General features: G+C 41.1%; 1 protein-coding gene across 3 annotated transcripts in view; it reads right to left on the reverse strand.

The window, feature by feature from the left end:
• The window catches only part of FRMD3 (FERM domain containing 3), a 315,727-nt gene that overhangs the window by 146,241 nt on the left and 147,875 nt on the right, over positions 1 to 21,611 (reverse strand). For all 3 annotated transcript variants that reach the window (XM_067744693.1, XM_067744692.1, XM_067744694.1), the window contains exon 2: positions 12,822 to 12,926. In XM_067744693.1, the coding sequence (XP_067600794.1) occupies positions 12,822 to 12,926 (105 nt within the window). The remainder of the gene's footprint in view (positions 1 to 12,821; positions 12,927 to 21,611) is intronic.

Raw genomic sequence — 21,611 nt, forward strand, 5'->3', positions numbered from 1 at the left:
TGGTTCTGGATGTGTCAATATATGGCCTTTATTATGTGAGGTAGGTTCCCTCTATGCCTATTTTCTGGAGAGTTTTTATCATAAATGGGTGTTGAATTTTGTCGAAAGCTTTTTGTGCATCTATTGAGATTATCATATGGTTTTTCTCCTTCAATTTGTTAATATGGTGTATCACATTGATTGATTTGCATATATTGAAGAATCCTTGCATTCCTGGGGTATACCCCACTTGATCATGGTGTATGATCCTTTTAATGTGTTGTTGGATTCTGTTTGCTAGTATTTTGTTGAGGATTTTTGCATCTATGTTCATCAGTGATACTGGCCTGTAATTTTCATTTCTGTGGTGTCTTTGTCTGGTTTTGGTATCAGGGTGATGTTGGCCTCATAGAATAAGTTCAGAAGCATTCCTTCCTCCTCAATTTCTTGAAATAGTTTGAGACAGATCAATGTTAAATGTTTGGTAGGATTCACCTGTGAAGCCATCTGGTCCTGGACTTCTATTTGTTGGGAGGTTTTTTTAAAATTACCGATTCCATTTCATTACTGGTAATTGGTCTGTTCATATTTTCTATTTCTTCCTGATTCAGTCTTGGAAAATTGTATATTTCTAGGAATTTTTCCATTTCTTCTAGGTTATCCATTTTGTTGGCATATAATTGTTCTTAGAAATCTCTTATGATCCTTTGTATTTCTGTGATGTCAGTTGTAACTTCTCTTCCTTTATTTCTGATTTTATTTATTTAGGCCCTTTCTCTTTTTTTCTTGATGAGTCTGGCTAAAGGTTTATTAATTATGTGTATCTTTTCAAAGAACAAGCTCTTAGTATCATTGATCTTTTTCACTGTCTTTCTAGTCTCTATTTCATTTACCTTTGCTCTGATCTTTATTATTTCTTTCCTTCTCCTAACTTTGGGTTTTGTTTGTTTTTCTTTTTCTAGTTCCTTTAGATGTAAGTTTAGATTGAGATTTTTCCTGTTTCCTGAGGCAGGTTAATATCACTATAAAATTCCCTCTTAGAACTGCTTTTCCTGCGTCCCACAGATTTTAGATCATTGTCTTTCCATTTTCATTTCTCTCATTTTTTAAATTTCCTTTTTAATTTCTTCACTGCCCCATTGGTTGTTTAGTGGCATATTGTTTAGCCTCCATGTGTTCGTGTTTTGTGTTTTTTGGTTTTTTTCAGTTTTTCTCCGGTAGTTGATTTCTAGTCTTACAGCACTGTGGTCAGAAAAGGTGTCTGATATGATTTCCATCTTCTTAAGTTTATTGAGACTTGTTTTGTGGCCTAGCATATGATCTTTCCTTGAGAATGTTGCATGTGCACTTGAAAAAATGCGTATGTAGTTGCTTTTGGATGGAATGTTCTATATATATCTATTAAGTCCATTGGTCTCGAGTCTTGTTTAAGGCCAGTGTTTCCTTATTTTTTTTAAATTGGGGTATAGCTGTTTTACAATGTTGTGTTAGTTTCTGCTGTACAATGAAGTGAATCAGCCATATGTATACATATATCCCTTCCCTCTTGGACCTCCCTCCCACTCCCCCATCCCACCCTATCTAGGTCACCACAGAGCACCAAGCTGAGCTCCCTGTGCTATACAGCAGGTTCCCACTAGCTATCTGTTTTACACATGGTAGTGTACATATGTCAATGCCAATCTCCCAGTTCATCCCACCCCCCTCCCCACCATGTCCACACATCTGTTCTCTACATCTGCATCTCTACTGCTGCCCTGCAAATAGGTGCATCTGTACCATTTTTCTAGATTCCACATATATGCATTAATATATGATATTTGTTTTTCTCTTTCTGACTTACTTCACTCTGTATGACACTCTATGTCCATCCACATCTCTACAAATGACCCAATTTTGTTCCTTTTTATGGCTCACTAATATTCCATTGTATATATGTGCCACATCTTCTTCATCCATTCGTCTGTCAATGAACATTTAAGTTGCTTCCATGTCCTTGCTATTGTAAATAGTGCTGCAGTGAACACTGGGATGCATGTGTCTTTTTGAATTATGGTTTTCTCGGGGTATATGCCCAGTAGTGGGATTGCTGGGTTATATAGTAGTTCTAGTTTTAGTTTTTTAAGGAACCTCCATACTGTTTTCCATAGTGGTTGCATCAATTTACATTCCCATCAGCAGTGCAAGAGGATTCCCTTTTCTCCATACCCTCTCCAACATTTATTGTTTGTAGATTTTTTGATGATGGCCATTCTGACCAGTGTGAGGTGATACCTCAGTGTAGCCAGTGTTTCCTTATTGATTTTCTGTCTGGATGATCTGTCCATTGATGTAAGTGGGGTTTTAAAGTCCTCTACTATTATTTTGTTACTGTCAATTTCTCTCTTTATGTCTGTTAATATTTGCTTTATGTATTTAGGTGCTCCTCTGTTGGGTACATATATATTTACCATTCTTATATTTTCTTCTTGGATTGATCCCTTGATCATTATGTAACATCGGTCTTTGTCTCTTCTTACAGTCTTTGTTTTAAAGTTGATTTTGTCTGATATAAGTCTTGCTACTCCAGCTTTCTTTTCATTTTCATTTGCATGGAATACTTGTTTCCACACCCTTACTTTCAGTCTGTGTGTGTGTGTGTCTTTAGATCTAACGTGAGTCTCTTGTAGATAGCATATATATTGGTCTTATTTTTGCATCCATTCAGCCACACTGTGTCCTTCGATTGGAGCATTTAGTCCACTTACATTTAAAGTAATTATTGATAGGTATGTACTTATTACCATTTTGTTAATTGTTTTGGGGCTGTCTTTGTAGTTATCTTTTGTTCCTTTCTTCTTTCGCTCTTTTGTGATTTGTTGACTGTATCCAGGGTCCCCAACCCACGGGACATGGACTGGTACCAGTCCACAGCTCGTTAGGAACCGGGCCACACAGCAGGAGGTGAATGGTGGGCAAACGAGCAGAGCTTCATCTGCCGCTCCCCATTGCTCGCATTACCACATGAACCATCCCCACGTCCCCGTCAGTGGAAAAATTGTCTTCCATGAAACTGGTCCCTATTATCAAAAAGGTTGGGGACTGCTGGACTATATTTAGTGTGATATTTGGATTCCTTTCTCTTTTTTGCATATGTATCTGTTAAAGATTTTTGGTTTGTGGTTACCATGAGGATACACACACACACACACACACACACACACGCACAATATTTTAAAGTTGCTACTCTCCAAAGTTTGAATGCATTCTAACAACGCTGCATTTTTACTCCTCCCTCCATGTTTACTGTTTTTGACATCATATTTTACATCTTTTTGTTTTGTGTATCCCTTAACTACTTATTGTGGATATAAATGATTTTACTACTTTTGTCTTTTAACCTTCCTGCTAGCTTTAAAAGCGATTGATCTACTACCTATACTACATGTTTGTCTTTACTTATGAGATTTCTCCTTTCATATTTCTAGTTGTGGTCTTATCTGCTTAGAAAAGTCCCTTTAACATTTCTCATAATGCCAGTTTAGTGTTGCTGAACTCTTAGTTTTTGCCTGTCTGTAAAACTCTTTGTCTCTTCTTCAACTTTGAATAAGAACCTTGCTGGGTAGACCATTCTTGGCTGTAGGTTTTTTTCTTTCAGCACTTTGAATATATCATGCCACTCCCTTTTGGCCTGCAAAATTTCTGCCAAAAAGTCAGCTCATAGTCTTATGGGAGTTCCCTTGTACACAACTAGTTGCTTTTCTCTTGCTGCTTTTAAGATTCTCTTTTTATAATTAAAATGGCAAAAGTTAAAGATAATGTGTATTGGTGTGGAATTCTTTGGGTTTCTTTTGGGGGGCTCTTCATGATTCCTGGACCGAAATGTCTTTTTTCTTTCCCACATTAGGGAAATTTTCAGCTATTTTTTCTTCAAATAAATTTTCTGACCCTTTCTCTCTTATCCATCTGGGACCCCTAAAATACAAATATTAATATGCTTGATGCTGTCCCAGAGATCTCTTAAACTATCCTCATTTTTTAAAATTCTTTTTCTTTTTTTTCTTCTGTTCAGCTTGGGTGATTTCCACTACTTTATCTTACAGCTCACTGATCTGTTCCCCTGTATCATCTAATCTACTGTCAATTCCTTCTAGTTTATTTTTTTAGTTATTGTGTTCTTTAGATTTTTTGTGGTTCTTTATATTTTCTAACTCTGTTAAGTTTCTCACTGTGTTTATATTTTCTTCTCTCAAGTTTGTTGAGCATCTTTATGATCATCTTTGTGATCATTAACTTGAACTCTTTTTCAGGTAGATTGCTTATCTCTACTTTGCTTAGTTCTTCTTCTGGGGTTTTGTCTTATCCCTTCATTTGGAACATATTCCTCTGTCTCCATTTTGCCTAAGGTTGGTTACATTTCTCACAATTCTATCAGTGTCCTTGTGATAGAATGAGTTCTCCAAAATCGCTGCTGCCAGTGTCTATGTCCCTAGCAGGAGTCCCAATTGCCTCCTGCCTCTCCAGGAGGCTCTCCAATATCACCAAGGGGGTCTGACCCAGGATCCTTTCAAATGACTGCCTCTTCACTGGGACTTGGAGTGTATGAGATTTTGTGTGCACCCTTTAAGAGCAGAATCTGTTTCCTACATCCCTCTGGCTCTCCCATATGCAAGCCCTGCTTGTCTTCAAAGACAGATGTTCTGGGGGCCCATCTTCCTGGTGCAGGACCCCCAGGCTGGGCAGCCTGATGTGGGCCTCAGGCTCCTCACTTCATGGAGAAAACCTCTGCAATTGTGACTATCCTCCTGTTTGTGGGTCACTTTCCAGGTGTGTGACCATACTGTGTCTCCACCCCTCCTACCTGTCATGTTATGGTTCTTTCTTTGTATCTTTAGTTGTGGAAGATCTTTTCTCCTAGTCTTCAGGTTGTTTTCATAGATAGCTGCCCTGTAAACAGTTGTAATTTTGGTATGCCCATGGAAAAAGGTGAGCTCAGGGTCTTCCTACTCTGCCATATTCCCAGAAGTTCTTCCTTATGTTTGCCTTTTGACCTGAACAAGATAACCAGTTCATGAGTTTGCTCCTCCCCCCACTAAAATTATAACGTCTCAATTGGCTAAGTGACTTCCAGATTGCAACCTGTCTTTATCAGGCATCCCATTCCTTCCCAGGAGAGGACATCAGGTGTAGATAGAGTCAATGACGAGCAATAATTTTAGTTAAACACCAAGTTCTGCTTTCTTCTGAAAGAATATGACAATTTCCCCAAATCTGTCAGTGTTAATACCTTGGACCACAACTGAACCACTACACAATATATCCAATTTTCAAGCTGTTATGATAGTGCTGTGTTCCTTGTAACTTGAGTACCCAAAGTCTTTTCCTGGAAAGCCAAGTTACTTGTCCATACCCCTCCCAAAACAGACATCCAAGTACTCTTAATATTTAATACCCCTGAGACTCAAAAGTAAAAGAGGACTCATTAAGCAAATTCATGACCAGTGACTTGAGGCAGCAATACAGCCCTCCTCTTTAGTGCAGGGTTGCCCTAGATCTCAGATACCACTCTCATTCCTAGTTTCAAGCATCTATGAAGCAATTTCCCCAGGAAGTAGCCTTTCAAAGCAGGAGCAGCTGGTGGGACATAATGCTGTCTAGCTTCCTGGCACCATCCCCAGAGTGAAACTTCAAATCACTGGGCCTGTTTTTTTCCATTCCATGTCCTCCCCAAAGCTGCTTCCAGAAAAAGCAAATTGCTCTAACATAGGCAAGGTCTTTTCCCATTATTAACAAGACTCACTGATAAGCTCACTTGTTCTTTCTGGCTGCCAATATAAAAACCTCAGGGCTGTAATTGTATTTGAAGGGAGGAGGCATTAGTGTTCAGTATGTCCTTGCATCCATGATTTCCCAGGTCATCCTATCAGAAAGGACGTCTGGCAGTCACATGACACAGAACGCCCTAAAACAAGGGTGCTTACAGAGATTGCCCCAGGGGTGTGGATTTCCAAACTAAATTTGTTGTCTTTGGGTATGAGTCAGAATAGCCCTTAAGTTAGAAAAGTCAATGACAGTCATGTAAGTGGGTTAAACAGATGCTTAGAGATAGGGACGTTAAAAATCAAAAGCACTGGGTTCAATCTCCCTGAAGTCTATAAACCAAGTCCTGGTATAATTCCTCCACTGGCTAGCTAGGGTTGGGGTACTTCCTCAGTTCTAAGGCACTGGGGGTGACTTCCCTAGCTTGGTTTGGGAGAGAGGGAAATGTGGAAGAATAAGAAGGGAAACCAGGGCAGTGGACATCTCAAACCGTAGCCATAGAAAGTAGAATTACAAAACCCAACTAATTATTTCAAAACTTCATCTTTCCAAAGGGAAGTTACCCTAGCACCTGAGCAGAAGTGGTAGAAAGATTATGCTACATTTAAGAAAAAATATCTGGACAAGCCAAGTAAGATCTTTTTCTTCTGGAATTATTTCTTCCAAGTCTTCTAAACTTGTAGTCCCAGCTTCTCTCCCAATAAAATGAGGAGGATACTACCCACCTTTTCCCTAATCTTAGGCAACTAAGATTATATGAGTTCTTCAGAAGATAAATGTGGTGGAAATTCAAGAGGACTTTTATTGACCAGTATTCAATCTGTCCCATCCTACATCAAATTTTTAAAATAATGGAAATTCTGGGCCCTTGCTATTAAAATAGCAAAAGATAGTCATCATTTACTGACTCAGTCCTCACCACTCTCACAGCATATGGGGCATGAGACATCTTGTCAAACATATGGTATTCCAAATGTAACAGTGTTAAATATTTAATATTCCACAATGGTGTACCATAAATCAAATTGTGAAGAGTTGTAGGCAAACCACCAACTCCCACAGCAGAGGTAAGTTCCACTTCGGGCTTTCTAACTAACTTGACTTTTTTTCTTGATTAGCTTTCTATCCAAATAATTCATTGTTTTATTTTCCATTGAGAAGAAGTACACAAGCTGGTAAAACAAAACAAAACAAAAACAAAAAACAAACCAATGCTTGTCAATTAATCTCAGCTTAAAACTCTCATGTCAGTATACTGTTGTGTCTTTGAGACCTTTTTTTAAATCGGGTTCAGGTTTTTTTTGGGTTTTCCACAGAAAAACCCAAATGAACTTTTTGCCAACCCAATAATTATCCAAGGTTCACTTCCTCCCTCTTCTCTCCCCAAAGATCATAATAATGGCCTTTAAAAGAAGTTACTGTGAACATTTCTAGGTTTTAGACTTGCCAGTCATGGCTGTATTTCCTCCTGCAACTGTCTCACCTAGACCTAGCTAATACATAGTAAAAGTAATAATAACAATTAATAATAAAAATAACACATGACATCTACTCCATGTATACCATTGTTAAGCATTTACATAGCTTATCTCTAATTCCCACATCAACCTTACATGTAGGTACTGTTATCAATATTAACAATCAGGACAAAGACTCAGAGAAGCTCAATAACTTGGTCAAGATCACATAGCTTTCTAACCAGCAGAGATGGGATTTAATTTGCATCCTTCTGAGTACAAAGTCCAAGCATCGTTATGAGTACAAAATCCAAGCATCTTTATGAGTACAAAGTCTAAGCCTCTTTCTGAGTACCAAAGTCTGTACAGTTTTGTACAGCAACTACTTTGCAATCCATGTGGAAGTTACACTCATACTGTATCTTCAAAATCAAAAGGCTATAATGGCTATATCGCAGGGGAAAACAGAACTATTCAGGCAGCCCTCTACGCAATTTAGTGAATACATCAGAGAAGATGGTTTTGTTTTGGAGCGGCCCTTACTTTTTCCACTAATCTACTACCTGAGTCTGGACACTAAAAATTAAGGTAAACCAAGTCAAAATATAAAGAACAATGAAGCATATCAACCCAGAGGCTTAAGTTAAAAAAATAATTTTAGACATAAAGAAAAGTTGCAAAAATAGCATAACAACTCATCTACCTTAGTATTATCATCTTATATAGCCATGAGCAATTATCAAAATTAAGAAACTAATATTAACCCAATACTGTTAACTAAACTACAGACTTAATCTGGGATTCACCAGTTTTCCCAACTACTACACTTTTCTCTGTTCCAGCATCCAATCCAGGATTCCATATTATCTTAGTTGATGCATCTCTCTAATCTGTGAGAGTTCCCCAATCTTTTCTTGTCCTTCATGACCTGAACAGCTTTGAAGAGTATTGGTAAGTTGTTTTGGAGAATGTCTCTCCCTTTAGTTTGTCTGATGTTCCCTCCAGATTTGAATGAGGTTATACATTGTTGCGAAGGATACCACAGAGACAGAGTGCCTTCTCAGTGCATGGTATGGGGGAGTCCATGACATTGGTATTTCTTTTTATTGCTGATATTAACCCTGATCGCTTGGTTAAAGTGGTGTCTGCCAAGTCTTTCCACTATAAAGTTATTCTTTTTCCCCTTGTTTCAATAATTGAAAAATACAAGGCTCGGGCTTCCCTTGTGGTGCAGTGGTTAAGAATCCACCTGCCAATGCAGGGGACACGGGTTCGAGCCCTGGTCCGGGAAGATCCCAAATGCTGCGGAGCAACTAAGCCCGTGTGCCACAACTACTGAAGCCCGTGTGCCACAACTACTGAAGCCCATGTGCCTAGAGCCTGTGCTCTGCAACAAGAGAAGCCACTGAAACGAGAAGCCTGCACACCACAACAAAGAGTAGCCCCTGCTCCCCGCAACTAGAGAAAGCCCGCATGTAGCAACAAAGACCCAATGCAGCCAAAAATAAAACAAACAAAAAACATTAAAAAAAAAAATACCGGGCTCAGGGCAGGAGGGAAGAGGATTCCCTGAGACTGTGCAAATATCCTGCTTCTCCTCAAACTGTTGCCCATTAATTTTAGCACTCATTGATCAATCTTGCCCACAACAATTATTATTTTGGCGCTCTAATTATTTGGCGCTCTAATCTCTAGAAATAGAGATTTCTATTTCTCTCACTCCCCCTACAATAATTAATTGGAATTCTTCTGTAAGGAAGAGCTGCCTCTTCTCCCCCTTTTATTTATTTATGCAGTTATTTATTTATATCAGTATAGTCTCATTGATATTTATTTCATTCTATGGATTATAATCCAATGCTATTGTTATTTTTTTAATTAATTAATTAATTTTGGCTGCATTGGGTCTTTGTTGCTGTGCGTGAGCTTTCTCTATTTGCAACGAGTGGAGGCTACTCTTCGTTGTAGTGCGTGGGCTTCTCGTTGCAGTGGCTTCTCTTGTTGCAGAGCACAGGCTCTAGGCACACAGGCTTCAGTAGTTGTGGCACATGGGCTCAGTAGTTGTGGCTCACAGGCTCTAGAGCGCAGGCTTAGTAGTTGTGGGGCATGGGCTTAGTTGCTCCGTGGCATTTGGGAATTTCCCGGACCAGGGCTAGAACCCATGTCCCCTGAATTGGCAGGAGGATTCTTATCCACTATGCCACCAGGGAAGCCCCCTGTCACTTGTTTTTGAACTCCAATTGATCCAGTTTTGGTCATTGGCAGTTCTTTCACATTGGCTCTGTGCCTTTCCTAGTGCCCTACATTTTGTTTTTTGAGTAATTTTTTACTTCCTGGTGCCACAAGATACTCCAAGCTCACCCTGTGATTTCACTACTCCAGCCCAAGAATCAGCCTTTTCTGCAAGGAGCCCTTCTTCCTTTTATTAGAGCATGGTATTTGAAACCAAGATCTGAAGCCTAGGTGTACTTATTACTACAGTGGTGTCATTGCCTCTAAGTCATCTCAGCAGGTGGGACTTGGAAATATATGTATACTTACTAACCCCCCACCCTAATACACACACACTCACACACACACACCCCTTATATTTATTTCTGTATTTATCTATGTATATTAAAAAACATGGGTTCATATTGATACCCCTGATTCTAATTCTAAAGACTTTGCTTAATATTTTATCCAGTATCTCCCCAACGAGAGGGTCAAGAGGAATGAAAAAGGCTTATGCATTTAAATGGTGTCCAGCTATTGTGTAGACTAAGGGTCAGCAAACTATGGTCGACTGTCTATTTTTGTGAAATACTTTCACTGGAAAAAAGTTTTGTTTTTTGTTTGTTTGTTTGTTTGTTTTGCGGTACGCGGGCCTCTCACTGTTGTGGCCTCTCCCATTGCGGAGCACAGGCTCTGGACGCACAGGCTCAGCGGCCATGGCTCACGGGCCTAGCCGCCCCGCGGCATGTGGGATCTTCCCGGACTGGGGCACGAACCCATGTCCCCTGCATCGGCAAGCGGACTCTCAACCACTGCGCCACCAGGGAAGCCCTGGAAAAAAGTTTTATTGGAACACAGACACATCCGTTAATTTAGGTATTGTCTATGGCCATTTTCCACTAGAAATTAATAATTGAGTAATTACAACAGAAGTTTTTTGAGTTGCAAAGCTGCAAATATTTTCTATCTAGCCCTTTACGGAAAGGGTTTACAGATCCCTAGTCTAGGCTATGTTTCAAATTTTCACCTGAGAGATGAAATGGAAAGAGTATGGGTTCAGAGTCCATCCTTCCTCTTATAATTACTAGCCATAGGCAAGCCACTGACCCTCTCTGTGCCTCAGTTTCCCCTTCCTTGAAGTGTTTTGGGGAACACTAAAGATCATATGATAAAATCCCTGGCATATAATAAATGCTCAACTAATGGTAGCCAGAGTTACTTCCGCAGGTGGCTTTTTAGAATTTTGCACAAAAATAATCTATTTTCAGTCGTGCTTAGATGACTAATATAGTTCACAGAGCCTGTTTGACCATGGGGACTCTGAACCATAATTCTAAATTCAAATACTCACTGCATCACTTACTACCTGTGGGACCTTGGGCAAGTAACAATGTTTTTGAGCCTGTTTCTCCCTCCATACAAGGGTAAGATATTCATAGGTCATAAGAAATTATGTCTATAAACATCTTTATGCCATGGTCCCCCAAACCAGTCAGGAGACAAAGCTGGGATGAATGCATCAAAATTAGAATCAAGATGTCTTAAAATACATCTCCTGACCCTAGCCGCAGGAATTCTGATTCAGGAGGTCTAGAATAAGGTCCACACTAAGCATTTTTAGCAAATACCTAAACTGACTTAGTTGCAGGGCCAGGTCTGGGAATCACTGTTACTCAGTAGTAAACACCACGCAAATTCCCTCCGTGATCTCATGTCAGCTCTACATCCTCATGGTGTCCTGCTACCTTCCTCTCATTCAGATAAATGCTTGGCCCATTCAAGGCTTCCTCGAGTGCTACAGGAAACCCAAATCTCCTTCTTCTGAGCCACTGCATTATATCCCTTTATAGAGGATTAGGTCCTACTGAGAGGTCAATAAGATTCTCCATGTTTCAGAAGATTAATCTATTCCTTCAACATCCTCCTCCTTTACAAAAATACACTCTGTGAGTCTCTCCCTCATTGTATTAGTCAGTAAATACAAAACCAAGAACCAGGTGGGGTTGTGAGGAGGGGAAAAGGGGACAGCAAGATGACCAGAGACACTGGTAAGGAGGAGAGCAAATTAAAGAAGGCAGTCATCCCCAGCTAACCCCTTCACACTTTGCCCTGCTTGTCAGTAGGGCAGGGTAAGAAACACAGGCTGGAGCAGGTACAGGGCCTTTTAACCCATAGCTGGGACCCACAGTAGGGTTGAGGAATGAGAAACCCTAGGTGGTAGGAGCTGGGATGGAGATTCCTGGGGTCTTTTGATGTGAGGGACACACATCACTGTGAGTTCAGCACATGGCATACCCGAACACTCGTAGGCTGGTACACTGGCTCAAAAGCCAAGACTCCGCTGCTCACTCTTATGCATCAACAGAGACCAGGAAGGATAGGTGTGTCCAGGAGCAGGAATACAATGGAGGCTGTCAACTTTAGTGGTGCCCAAGGAGCAGCTTGCAAACTATCTTAACCCATCATCTGCCAAAGCTTTTTTAAAAAATGACGTAAAATTAACATAAAATTAACCATTTTAGGGCTTCCCTGGTGGCGCAGTGGTTGAGAATCTGCCTGCCAATAAGGGGACATGGGTTCGAGCCCTGGTCTGGGAAGATCCTACACGCCGTGGAGCAACTCGGCCCGTGAGCCACAGCTACTGAGCCTGCGCAGCTGAAGCTTGTGCTCCGCAACACGAGAGGCCGCGACAATGAGAGGCCCCCGCACCGCGATGAAGAGTGGTCCCTGCTCGCCGCAACTAGAGAAAGCCCTCACACAGAAATGAAGACCCAACACAGCCTAAATAAATAAATAAATTTAAAAAAAAATTAACCATTTTAAAGCGTACACTTCAGTGGCATTTAGTACACCCACAATGTTGTATATCTATCACCTATATCGTTTCAAACATTTTCATCATCCCCAAAAGAAAACCTCATGCCATTAAAACAGTCACCCGTTTGTTCCTCTCTCTACCAATAATTTTTTATAGTGAGGGGTGGATTTTCTCTGTAATGAGATTTTATGTAGCCACTGTTTGAGAAGCTTTGGCAAACTCTGGGTTCAAAGGGCACAAGAACATTCTCTCTTCAACCAGGTGGGAGCAGCTTTCTGGAAAGCCCTAATGTTAAGTTTCCCTTCCCCCATCTCATTCAGTCCAGTGGGAACAGTGCCAGATTCTTATACACAACTACACACACACACACACACACACACACACACACACACACACACATGTGCGTACACAAACACATACCCAGGCTGGTAAGTTTCATGTGGTCAATAACCATGAGAACAAGTGCACCACAACTGCTCTGAGAAGAACCTATTCAGCACCCCAAAGCCTGAGTGACCCTCCCAGAATGGGTCCAGATAGTGGTCAGCTCTTACCCGCTGCTTCTCTGGGTCCACAAAACGAATGCCGAAGTAGTCCTTCTCCAGCAAGCTGTAGTAGTTGCAGATGTGGTCAATAAGAAACTGCCCTTTGGTCTCCCTCTGCAAAAGAAGCACATTTATGTTTCAGCCAGAGTCTGCCTTGTACATTGATGTCTAAAATGTGCCTCATTCACTCTAATACATCTGTGCTAAGACAGATGAATTCACTCACCCTGCTCTCTGGAGCAGGAGCTTCCAAACTCTTAACTGCAATCCACAGTGAGAAATTCATTTTATACTGTAAGCCATTACACACACACACACACACACACACACACACAACCAAAGGAACACCAAAAAGGGGAACCAAAAGGATACCAAACAATACCCTGCCTAGGTGCAACACACTCTACTATGTTCTATTTTATCCTAGCATATGCCATTTAATTTTTCTAATGCTATTTATGATTCAGAACACTGATTTCACAACTCAATACCTAGTAGAGATCCACAGTTTGTAAAACCACACACGATTCCAAATACAATGCACCTGGCTGCTTGCTTTAACTGCTCATTCAGTCCTCACAACAATCCTGCAAGGAAGGTCCCATTTTATATCTGAAGAGAGGCTCAGTGGCTTACCCAAAGTCACACAACATGTATGGAGCAAAGCAGGATCTGACCCAGGTCACCAGGCTACAGAATCCAGGCTCCATGCCACTTTGCCTCTCTGGAACATTGGTTAATGTACTGTGACCCTGCTAGAACACAGGGTCTGGATGGTATGGAAATGCAATGAATGTATCAGACAGAACACCCCAACTCCCACCAGGAAAGGTGGAAAACTTGCTGCCTCAGGCCTCACAGCCTCCATATCACACCCATAAATCAACATAGAAAGGCACTGAGGTAGACTGGAGCGGGGAGTCCAGGACTGGGATTCAGAGACAGGTCTGGGTGACCTTGAGCAAACTCCCCAGCTGTTTCCACATCGGTAAAATGAGTTGGTTGGACTAGATTTCTAAGTTGGCTAGATTATTTTTCCTTCTAAAACTCTGTGAGTAAGAGAAGTATTAGCCAAATCTGATTAAGGTAAATACCATTACAACAAAACTCCTTAAGAGCAAAGACCCTTCCAAGCCCTCATCAGGACATTTGATAACTTTCTGCTTCAATCAAAGTTGCTGACAGACCCACGGAATGTTTTAGGGATGGAATGTGACCTACAAAAATAAATGAAGAAATCAGAGACATTAAGTGAAGCCACTCTTCCAATCCACTAAAAATAATTTTGGAAGATCAGTTTGGTCTATGCTACCTGATTATCTTTTCTTTAGAAACCACTACCACCAGCTTGGGGAGTTGACACTGGCCTGGGATGCACCGCACTGAACAAAGGACTGGGGCTTATAAGCACATACTGTGATATGAAGCCTCCATTTCCCTGAAATCACTTTTGAGTATAATTTTGGATGAGCTTCGAACCTTTACTTTCTTTATAAAAGAACCCATTTGACGTGGCTCACAGGGAACAAAACATCAAAATGGAACTTGTTTTTAGATTTCTGTAATTGTTTTTAACCCAGAAGGCTCAAAGGACAAGCTGTATCTGATGACAGCTAAATTCAATGCCCAGAATATAATCAATGGATATAGTTCCTTTCATAGATTTATTCTGCAACCCATCCATCTGAGAGGTTGCTGCAGGATCAAATCACTGAACATAACACGTGAGTTCATCATTTTATGATTGGATTGCCAAGTTCTCCAAAGCAAAATTTACTATGGTGGACTACCCCCAACATATGCGAGACAAACAAGACATGTGGGGTTAAGGCAATGCCTTGTAATGACGTGGGACCTTGATTGTGTATGACAGCTACTGTGCCCTGAAGAGGATGTAGTACTCTGATGCACAACAAAGATTATTTTTTTTAATGATTAAACACAGCAACCAATATATACTCTACAGCAATATCTCAGACTACCTAAGATCCTTGAGAGAAGGAAATACCACAGCAGACAATGTAATGACTGGATAATACAACTGCGTCTGAAACAGGGGTCAATGCCTTCTGCAAAAGCAGGTGAGGCCAGTTCCCATGGGTCCAGGCCACCAGGTGGGTTCCAGATCTCTGCTCCTCAGAGCACCACCCTCAGTCCAGCAATACTGTAGCAAATTCAGCATCACCTGGGAGGGAGCTTGTTGGAAACACAGAATTTCAGGCACTGTCCCAGACCAACCTAACCTAACCTGCATTTCCCTCAGTTATTCATATGCTCATGCAAGTTTGAGAAGCACTGGTCTAGAGGAATTTTCCCAACATGGGAAAAGTGCAAAAATTGTACCTGTCTCCAGAGCCCACTAGGAAAAATGCCCATTTTCCCGTGAGAACTGTCCATTCCTCAACTCAGAAAAATCAAAGGTTTTTCCAGTCTAGAGAACACAAACTTCCCCTGAATCTGCAGGCTGCCAGCCAACCTCATCTTCTCGAGATGCTCTATGTCGCTGCTTCGTGCCAAGGAAGCCAGTTTACAGCCTCACGTTCTGCTCTGTTCCACTCCTGCCTGGAGAGCTGGACAATGTTCTTAAGTCATGTAAGTACCTATCATTATCATTTCTGTGCATTAAGCCCAGCTCTTGCACTAAACAAAAGGCCATCCAGGCCCAGTACCAGGAGTTGAAAGAGTTTGTTCAGGTATGTTATGTGAGGGTGCAGAAGCCAGCTGCCAGCCTCACACATCTCACTTCAGCTTGGGGGTGAGCAGTGGTTCTTCCCCCTACCTCCCACTGCTGGAACTCTGTTGAACTAACCCAAAGCCTCCATTCACTTCCTCCTGGTGTTTCTGAGGGGAGAGGCCATTGTTCACACCCTATCCTGCTACCTAAGCCAGTACCTGGCACACTGAGTGTGATCGAATGAATAAATGGGGCACTGCTTTCTCTCATGAAAAACTTGGGTTCTGGAAACTAACAGTGAGCCTCAGGTAAGACAACACAGTCCTCGTGTTAGAGACTCCTCAAACTTAGTACAATTAGCCAGCCTTCACCCTAATCCATCAAGGTCTACACGGAGAAGTGCTAACCAAAGATTTCAAGTATAAGGACTTCTTTATAATGTCAAAACTTTGTTGATTCTCCGACAAGGTATTAGTTATATTTCCAGTACCAACTGAAGAGGGAAGAAAAATCAAATAGCTAATATAACTTCCTTAGAGCTGTTACCCAAGTTGTGTTTTATTAATCACAACAGCATTTCACACATGTGGAAAACGATAGGGCACAAATGTGTGAGCAGGGCCTCCTACAGGGGCCAGCTGGATGTTATGCCTCAAGAAAGTGCCTGAAGTATAGACTTCTTCTTTTAAACATCTTTATTGCAGTATAATTGCTTTACAATGGTGTGTTAGTTTCTGCTGTTTAACAAAGTGAATCAGTTATACATATACATATGTTCCCATATCTCTTCCTTTTTGCATCTCCCTCCCTCCCACCCTCCCTATCCCACCCCTCTAGGTGGTCACAAAGCACCGAGCTGATCTCCCTGTGCTATGTGGCTGCTTCCCACTAGCTATCTATTTTACATTTGGTAGTGTATATATGTCCATGCCACTCTCTCACTTTGTCCCAGCTTACCCTTCCACCTCCCCATGTCCTCAAGTCCATTCTCTAGTAGGTCTGCCTCTGTATTCCCATCCTGCCCCTAGGTTCTTCATAAACTTTTTTTTTTTTTTAGATTCCAGAAATATGTACTTTTGATGCCATCTCTAAATGAGGTTATACAATCTCAGGGCTGAAAGAATAATTTGTTCACCATACATAGTTAAACTGGTGTCCCAATACTGGCTCTCACCACCTATAGTGCACAGTGAATTGACATTTTTATAAAGACTATACTAAAATATTGTAAATATAGTTGTAATATTTTTAATGTGTTAAAAATCTAAACCAATCTAGCCAAGGTGTGGTCTGTGGACAGTGCTGGAATGTAAAATCTTTGTTACCAGTCTTTCATAAGTGGAGAAATTAAGAGTAATTTATTTTATTGTGTTTTCTACAAGTATTAGCCCAAATCAGATTGGGGGAACAAGATCTAGTTCTAGTTTCTCACCACAGACAGTTTGATGTGCTGATATAAACTGGGCTGCCATGTATGAGGGTTTGGTTTGGGATTTCTTTACCCCAGAAACCTCGAAGTATGAAGGGGGCTAGGCCCTCTCTCCATCGTCTTTGTCCAGTGTTTGTGGACAATTCTTGGTATGCGTGTGGATCCCTGAACTCCTTGCAATAATCCCACATTCTCTCAGCGTTCTCTCCCACAGACTGGAAAGGAACCTAATTTTTGTAATCACAAACCAGATTATTTTTCAGAAAATCCCATCTCTCCACGCCACCCCAAAGCATGTATTAGAAAGCCTTAAGCAAGTCATGAAATCTCTGAGGCTTAGTTGCTTCTTGTATGAAAGGGGAATAACAATGATAACTTCCAAATCTACCCCACCAGATTATTTTGAGGTTCATTCATATATTTGTTAAGCATCTATTATACAGCAGGCATTGGGATAGGAATTAGAGAGAAAGAGTGAGCAAAACACAATTTATAATCTCACAGACCTTAAAACCCTGTGGTTTGTAAAATGTGAAAGCATTTTTGCAAACTGCAAAGCACGATACCAATGTAAGATGCCATTATTAATACTATTAAGAATTATCGTCATCTTAAGTCTTTGTCTCCAGTTTCATAGATCAAGATATAAAGAAGTTAAGAGGAATAGCGTTGACCTCCCAGAACTGGCCTGTGTGGGTGAGAAAGTGAACAAAGAGACAAAGAGCTCATTATTTTTGCTTAACTCCTCTGGCAGCCAATTGCTGGTGATTCATTTACTTCAACTCCCTGGTTCAATGGCAAAGCTAAAATAACAATAAATTTGTGCTTAAAGAAAAAGAACAAGCAAAGTCAACTGGCTAAGTCAGCCATGGCTTGTCTTCATTGAAAAAGTATGGCAGATTTTAATCCTTAATTCCTAAAACACTAGGTCAAGATGTTTGTTTGTTTGGCTGGAAGTATTCCTTTTTTATGTAAAAATTTTAAAAACTTGTATTGAAATATAGTTGATTTATAGTGTTGTGTTAATTTCAGGTGTACAGCAAAGTGATTCAGTTATACATACATATATACATATACATATATATATTCAAGACATTTTCATACCTTTTAGATATTGGTTAAATGAGGAAAAGAGTACCAACCCCCAAAATAATTAATGTGTTGCTATAAACCAACACTTAAAGTTTGAAAAGGTAACTTCAGGAATGAAGGTTTCAACATAATAATGATAATTACTTTATATTAAACACTGTACACCAAGAACCGTGTTACATACTTGCATTTAATCTCTGGATAACACACTGAGGTAATTCATGTCCTCCCCGTGTTACAGATTTTTTAAAGGGACTCAGAAAAGTTAAGTTTGTTTGTAAGTGTGTCAAACCCAGGTCCAACACAGTGCCCAAGCAGTTGTAGGAACTCAATTTTCCTATCTGACCCCTATTCTCTATGCGGAGACAGAAGAAAAACAACAACATGAGGATTTGGGAACAGTATCAAGTGCCCCAATTACTAGAATTTGGACATTGGCAGGAAGAAGCACTGGGTTATCAACCACCACACCAGACCTAGAGAGACGCAGTTTTATAAAATACAAACCACATTATCATAGACGTCATTGGTTAATTGCCCAGCATCCATTCACCCCTTTGCCTTTCTTAATAGAACCCAGATTTTGGGCAGGTATGCACATATGTGTGCACACACCTAATACATACATACACACACAGGTAGACGCAAAGCCCATAAGCCTCAGGAAACTATAACCCACCCTTACCTCCGGGGCTCAAGCTCAGCTGGTATAAGGGTAATCTCATCCCTCTTGTCTGATTGGCTCAGGAAAGGACAGAGGACCTAGTTTAGGCCAATGAGACATGAGGAGCAATTGACCATGTTTTCTGGGACGGCTCTTGTTTACTCTTCTGAAAGAGCTTATGGAAGAGAATTTCCGTTCTCTCTGGATGATGTGACATAAAGGCGTGAGGCCTTGAACTGCTGCAGCCATTCTGAAACCAGCTTGGGGATGAAGGTAACCCTGGGTGGAGCCAAAATATTTACAAGGAAAGTGGAGCTTGTGTTTCCAGATGATCAATCATGAAGCTCACGCTAAGTGTGAACTTCCAAGGATGCCAACAAAATTCCTAGTTTTTTCAGCCAGTACAAGTTGATTTTTCTGCTTGTTGCACCCAAAGTGTTGACTCTGGAGAGAAGGTAAACCAGTGCCTCAGGCCAAGTAGGAGAGCACAGAAAGGACAATAGTGCTGGTGTGAAACACAATTAGAGGTTATTGACTAATGAACCAGAGAGCTAAGTCCATCTACCGACAGGTTCTATTTGGCCAGCACAGTGTTTCTGTACCTTTAAATTGGGAGACTGCACATGAAATCTGGATGCTGGCTGCTCGTGAAAAGGTGGAGGGTCTGGAAACTAGGCCATGAAGGTCTGCTGAGCTCGGGAATGGCTGCCCCTTCTGGCGGCGGGGGTGGGGGGAGTTGGGGGTCTTGCATCCGTTCTATCATCTTCCACATCTTCCACTTCCCTTACTTCCCTGATCCCCAGAGGAATTTGAGTTTACAACCCTGACCTGAGGCAAACTAGAGGCTTTCGAAAGGGTTCCTTGAGAGAGTTTTCCTTGGAACTGCTCAGAAGCACCCTCACAGCCAGAAAAAGTCCTCAGTGGACACAGCTTTGAGTTGCCCTCTGAGGCCATCCAGCCACTGAAATCCTAGGACCTTTGAGGGAAGAAGGGTCCAACATAGACCAGACTTCAGGGAGGATCACTGAGATGAGGGGAGCAGCCAATGGTCTGAAGAATGAGGGCATCGACCAGGATGCTGGAAACAGTTCATTTTGGGGCTGGTACTGTGCCCCCAGGAACCCTCTCTGACAAACAGAAGTGGGGCTGCCAGACCTAGCTTTCTAGTAATAAAAGTTGTGAGGTTCTTGTTCAAAGGGCCCTTTTGTTCGGCACTCTATGCTTGCAGGAGTTGCTCTTGAAAAGGGGCAGCCCCCGTGGATGCACATCTAAGGAAGAGCAGACTTGTCAGTCTCTGCTAAGTCTTCTTCCTGGGAAGGAAGAATCTAATTCCCATCTGGATACCTAGAAACTCCAAGTGGGGCCTCTAGACAATTATAAGGCCTGAAACAGCAACTGAACACTCATTTTGCTGCCAGAAGCGTGTCTTCTAGGGACAGGTGGTTGCATTTCTTGCATGAATTAAGGGCCTCAATCCATTCACCTTCACTGACAGATGAACAAAGAATACTAATGAGAAACTGGCAAACTAAGTAGTTCTGCTTCTCTTGTGAAGAATAAGCATTTGTTAATTTAAGAAAGATTATGGCTTGATTGAATAACATAAAAATGCTCTGTTTATATCTGTGCTTTAAAAATTCAAGCATATTTATGTAAATTCATACTTTTTGTTATGGTGGACACCACAGCTTTAACCAAAACAGAGCAACTCTGTAGAAAGAAATTAGCTTTTATAATTGGAATTTAAATAGCAAGTGATATTTCACTTTGTTAATTGTTCCTTCCCATTGAAGCCAGTAACTGGTATTTAATAACTGGCTGTGACATATATTCAGAAAATTGCATCATCCTCAGACAGTGAGGAAAGAAGTAATATTAAAGCTTTTAAAATGGGGAGAAATGTAAAGGAAAAAAAGAATAGCGGGATCTCTCATGGTTCAATCTGTGGTTCTCACACAGAAATTAAAAGTTGTTTTGATTTGTGTTATTCAAATATTTTCAGATGTAGGAAAGGTAAAACCAAGGCTTCCAGAAGCTGGAGCACCTAATTCCGAATACACATCTGCTTTATAGTAATAATCAGTATATTACGGCTAAGATAATTAGGAAAACATAGGCTAGATCAATTAAAGGCATTTTTGTGGACCATACATATTCATAAGGTGGGGGAAGGGAAGGCATGGTTATGATTGTAGCAGTGACTGAAAAGCTAGAAAATAGCAAAACAACTACCAAAGCCAGACATTTACTGGGGGGAAAAAACCAATAATTGCCTGAAAGTATCTGGCTAAAAAAATACAGGCAAGACACAAGTGGTCACCTAGACCCACCAGGGTCTTTGGTAGAAAGTCAAAACCAACTGCCTATCTCAGTTCTATGGCAGCCTGTACACACTCTGAGGAGACAGAAATAGACTGCCATCCTCACAGCTAGAGGCTTAGTAGTATCAAGGCTGGGGAAGATAAAGGGGCCCTATGGAAGAAAGACAAAGAAACAGTGCATCTACAGAAGGTAAAGCAGCCAGCATGGGTTGGCCAATCCACTGCCCAAGTCCTGACTGGTGTCTTCTGAAGGAGTGTCATATGGCTAAGCAGGCAGAGTGGTTTGGAATCAGTAATGCTTCCATCTCTTTGTTTTCTTCTGGGTGTTTTCCACCTCGGTTACCTCTCCCGTGTTCCACAGCTTTCATCCTAAAGGATGGCTTGTGTGTCTGTGCTCAATCAGAGGGCCATTTCTATTCTAACTGGCACACAGATCCATCCCAATGTTTGGGGAATCATATTTGACGTGTCAGCTGTTCTTAGCAATTTCTGCCACTGCTCAGTACTCAAAAGGTTCTTCCTTCCACATCTTTTATTCTTCTTCCTATATCAGGGTGTAGTGCCATTGCCAAGCCCAATTCTTGAAGGCACTCACCTCTGAATAATTTTAGGGTTTTCC

This window comes from Pseudorca crassidens, chromosome 7 (genome assembly GCF_039906515.1).
Source record: "Pseudorca crassidens isolate mPseCra1 chromosome 7, mPseCra1.hap1, whole genome shotgun sequence".
Classification (NCBI taxonomy): domain Eukaryota; kingdom Metazoa; phylum Chordata; class Mammalia; order Artiodactyla; family Delphinidae; genus Pseudorca; species Pseudorca crassidens.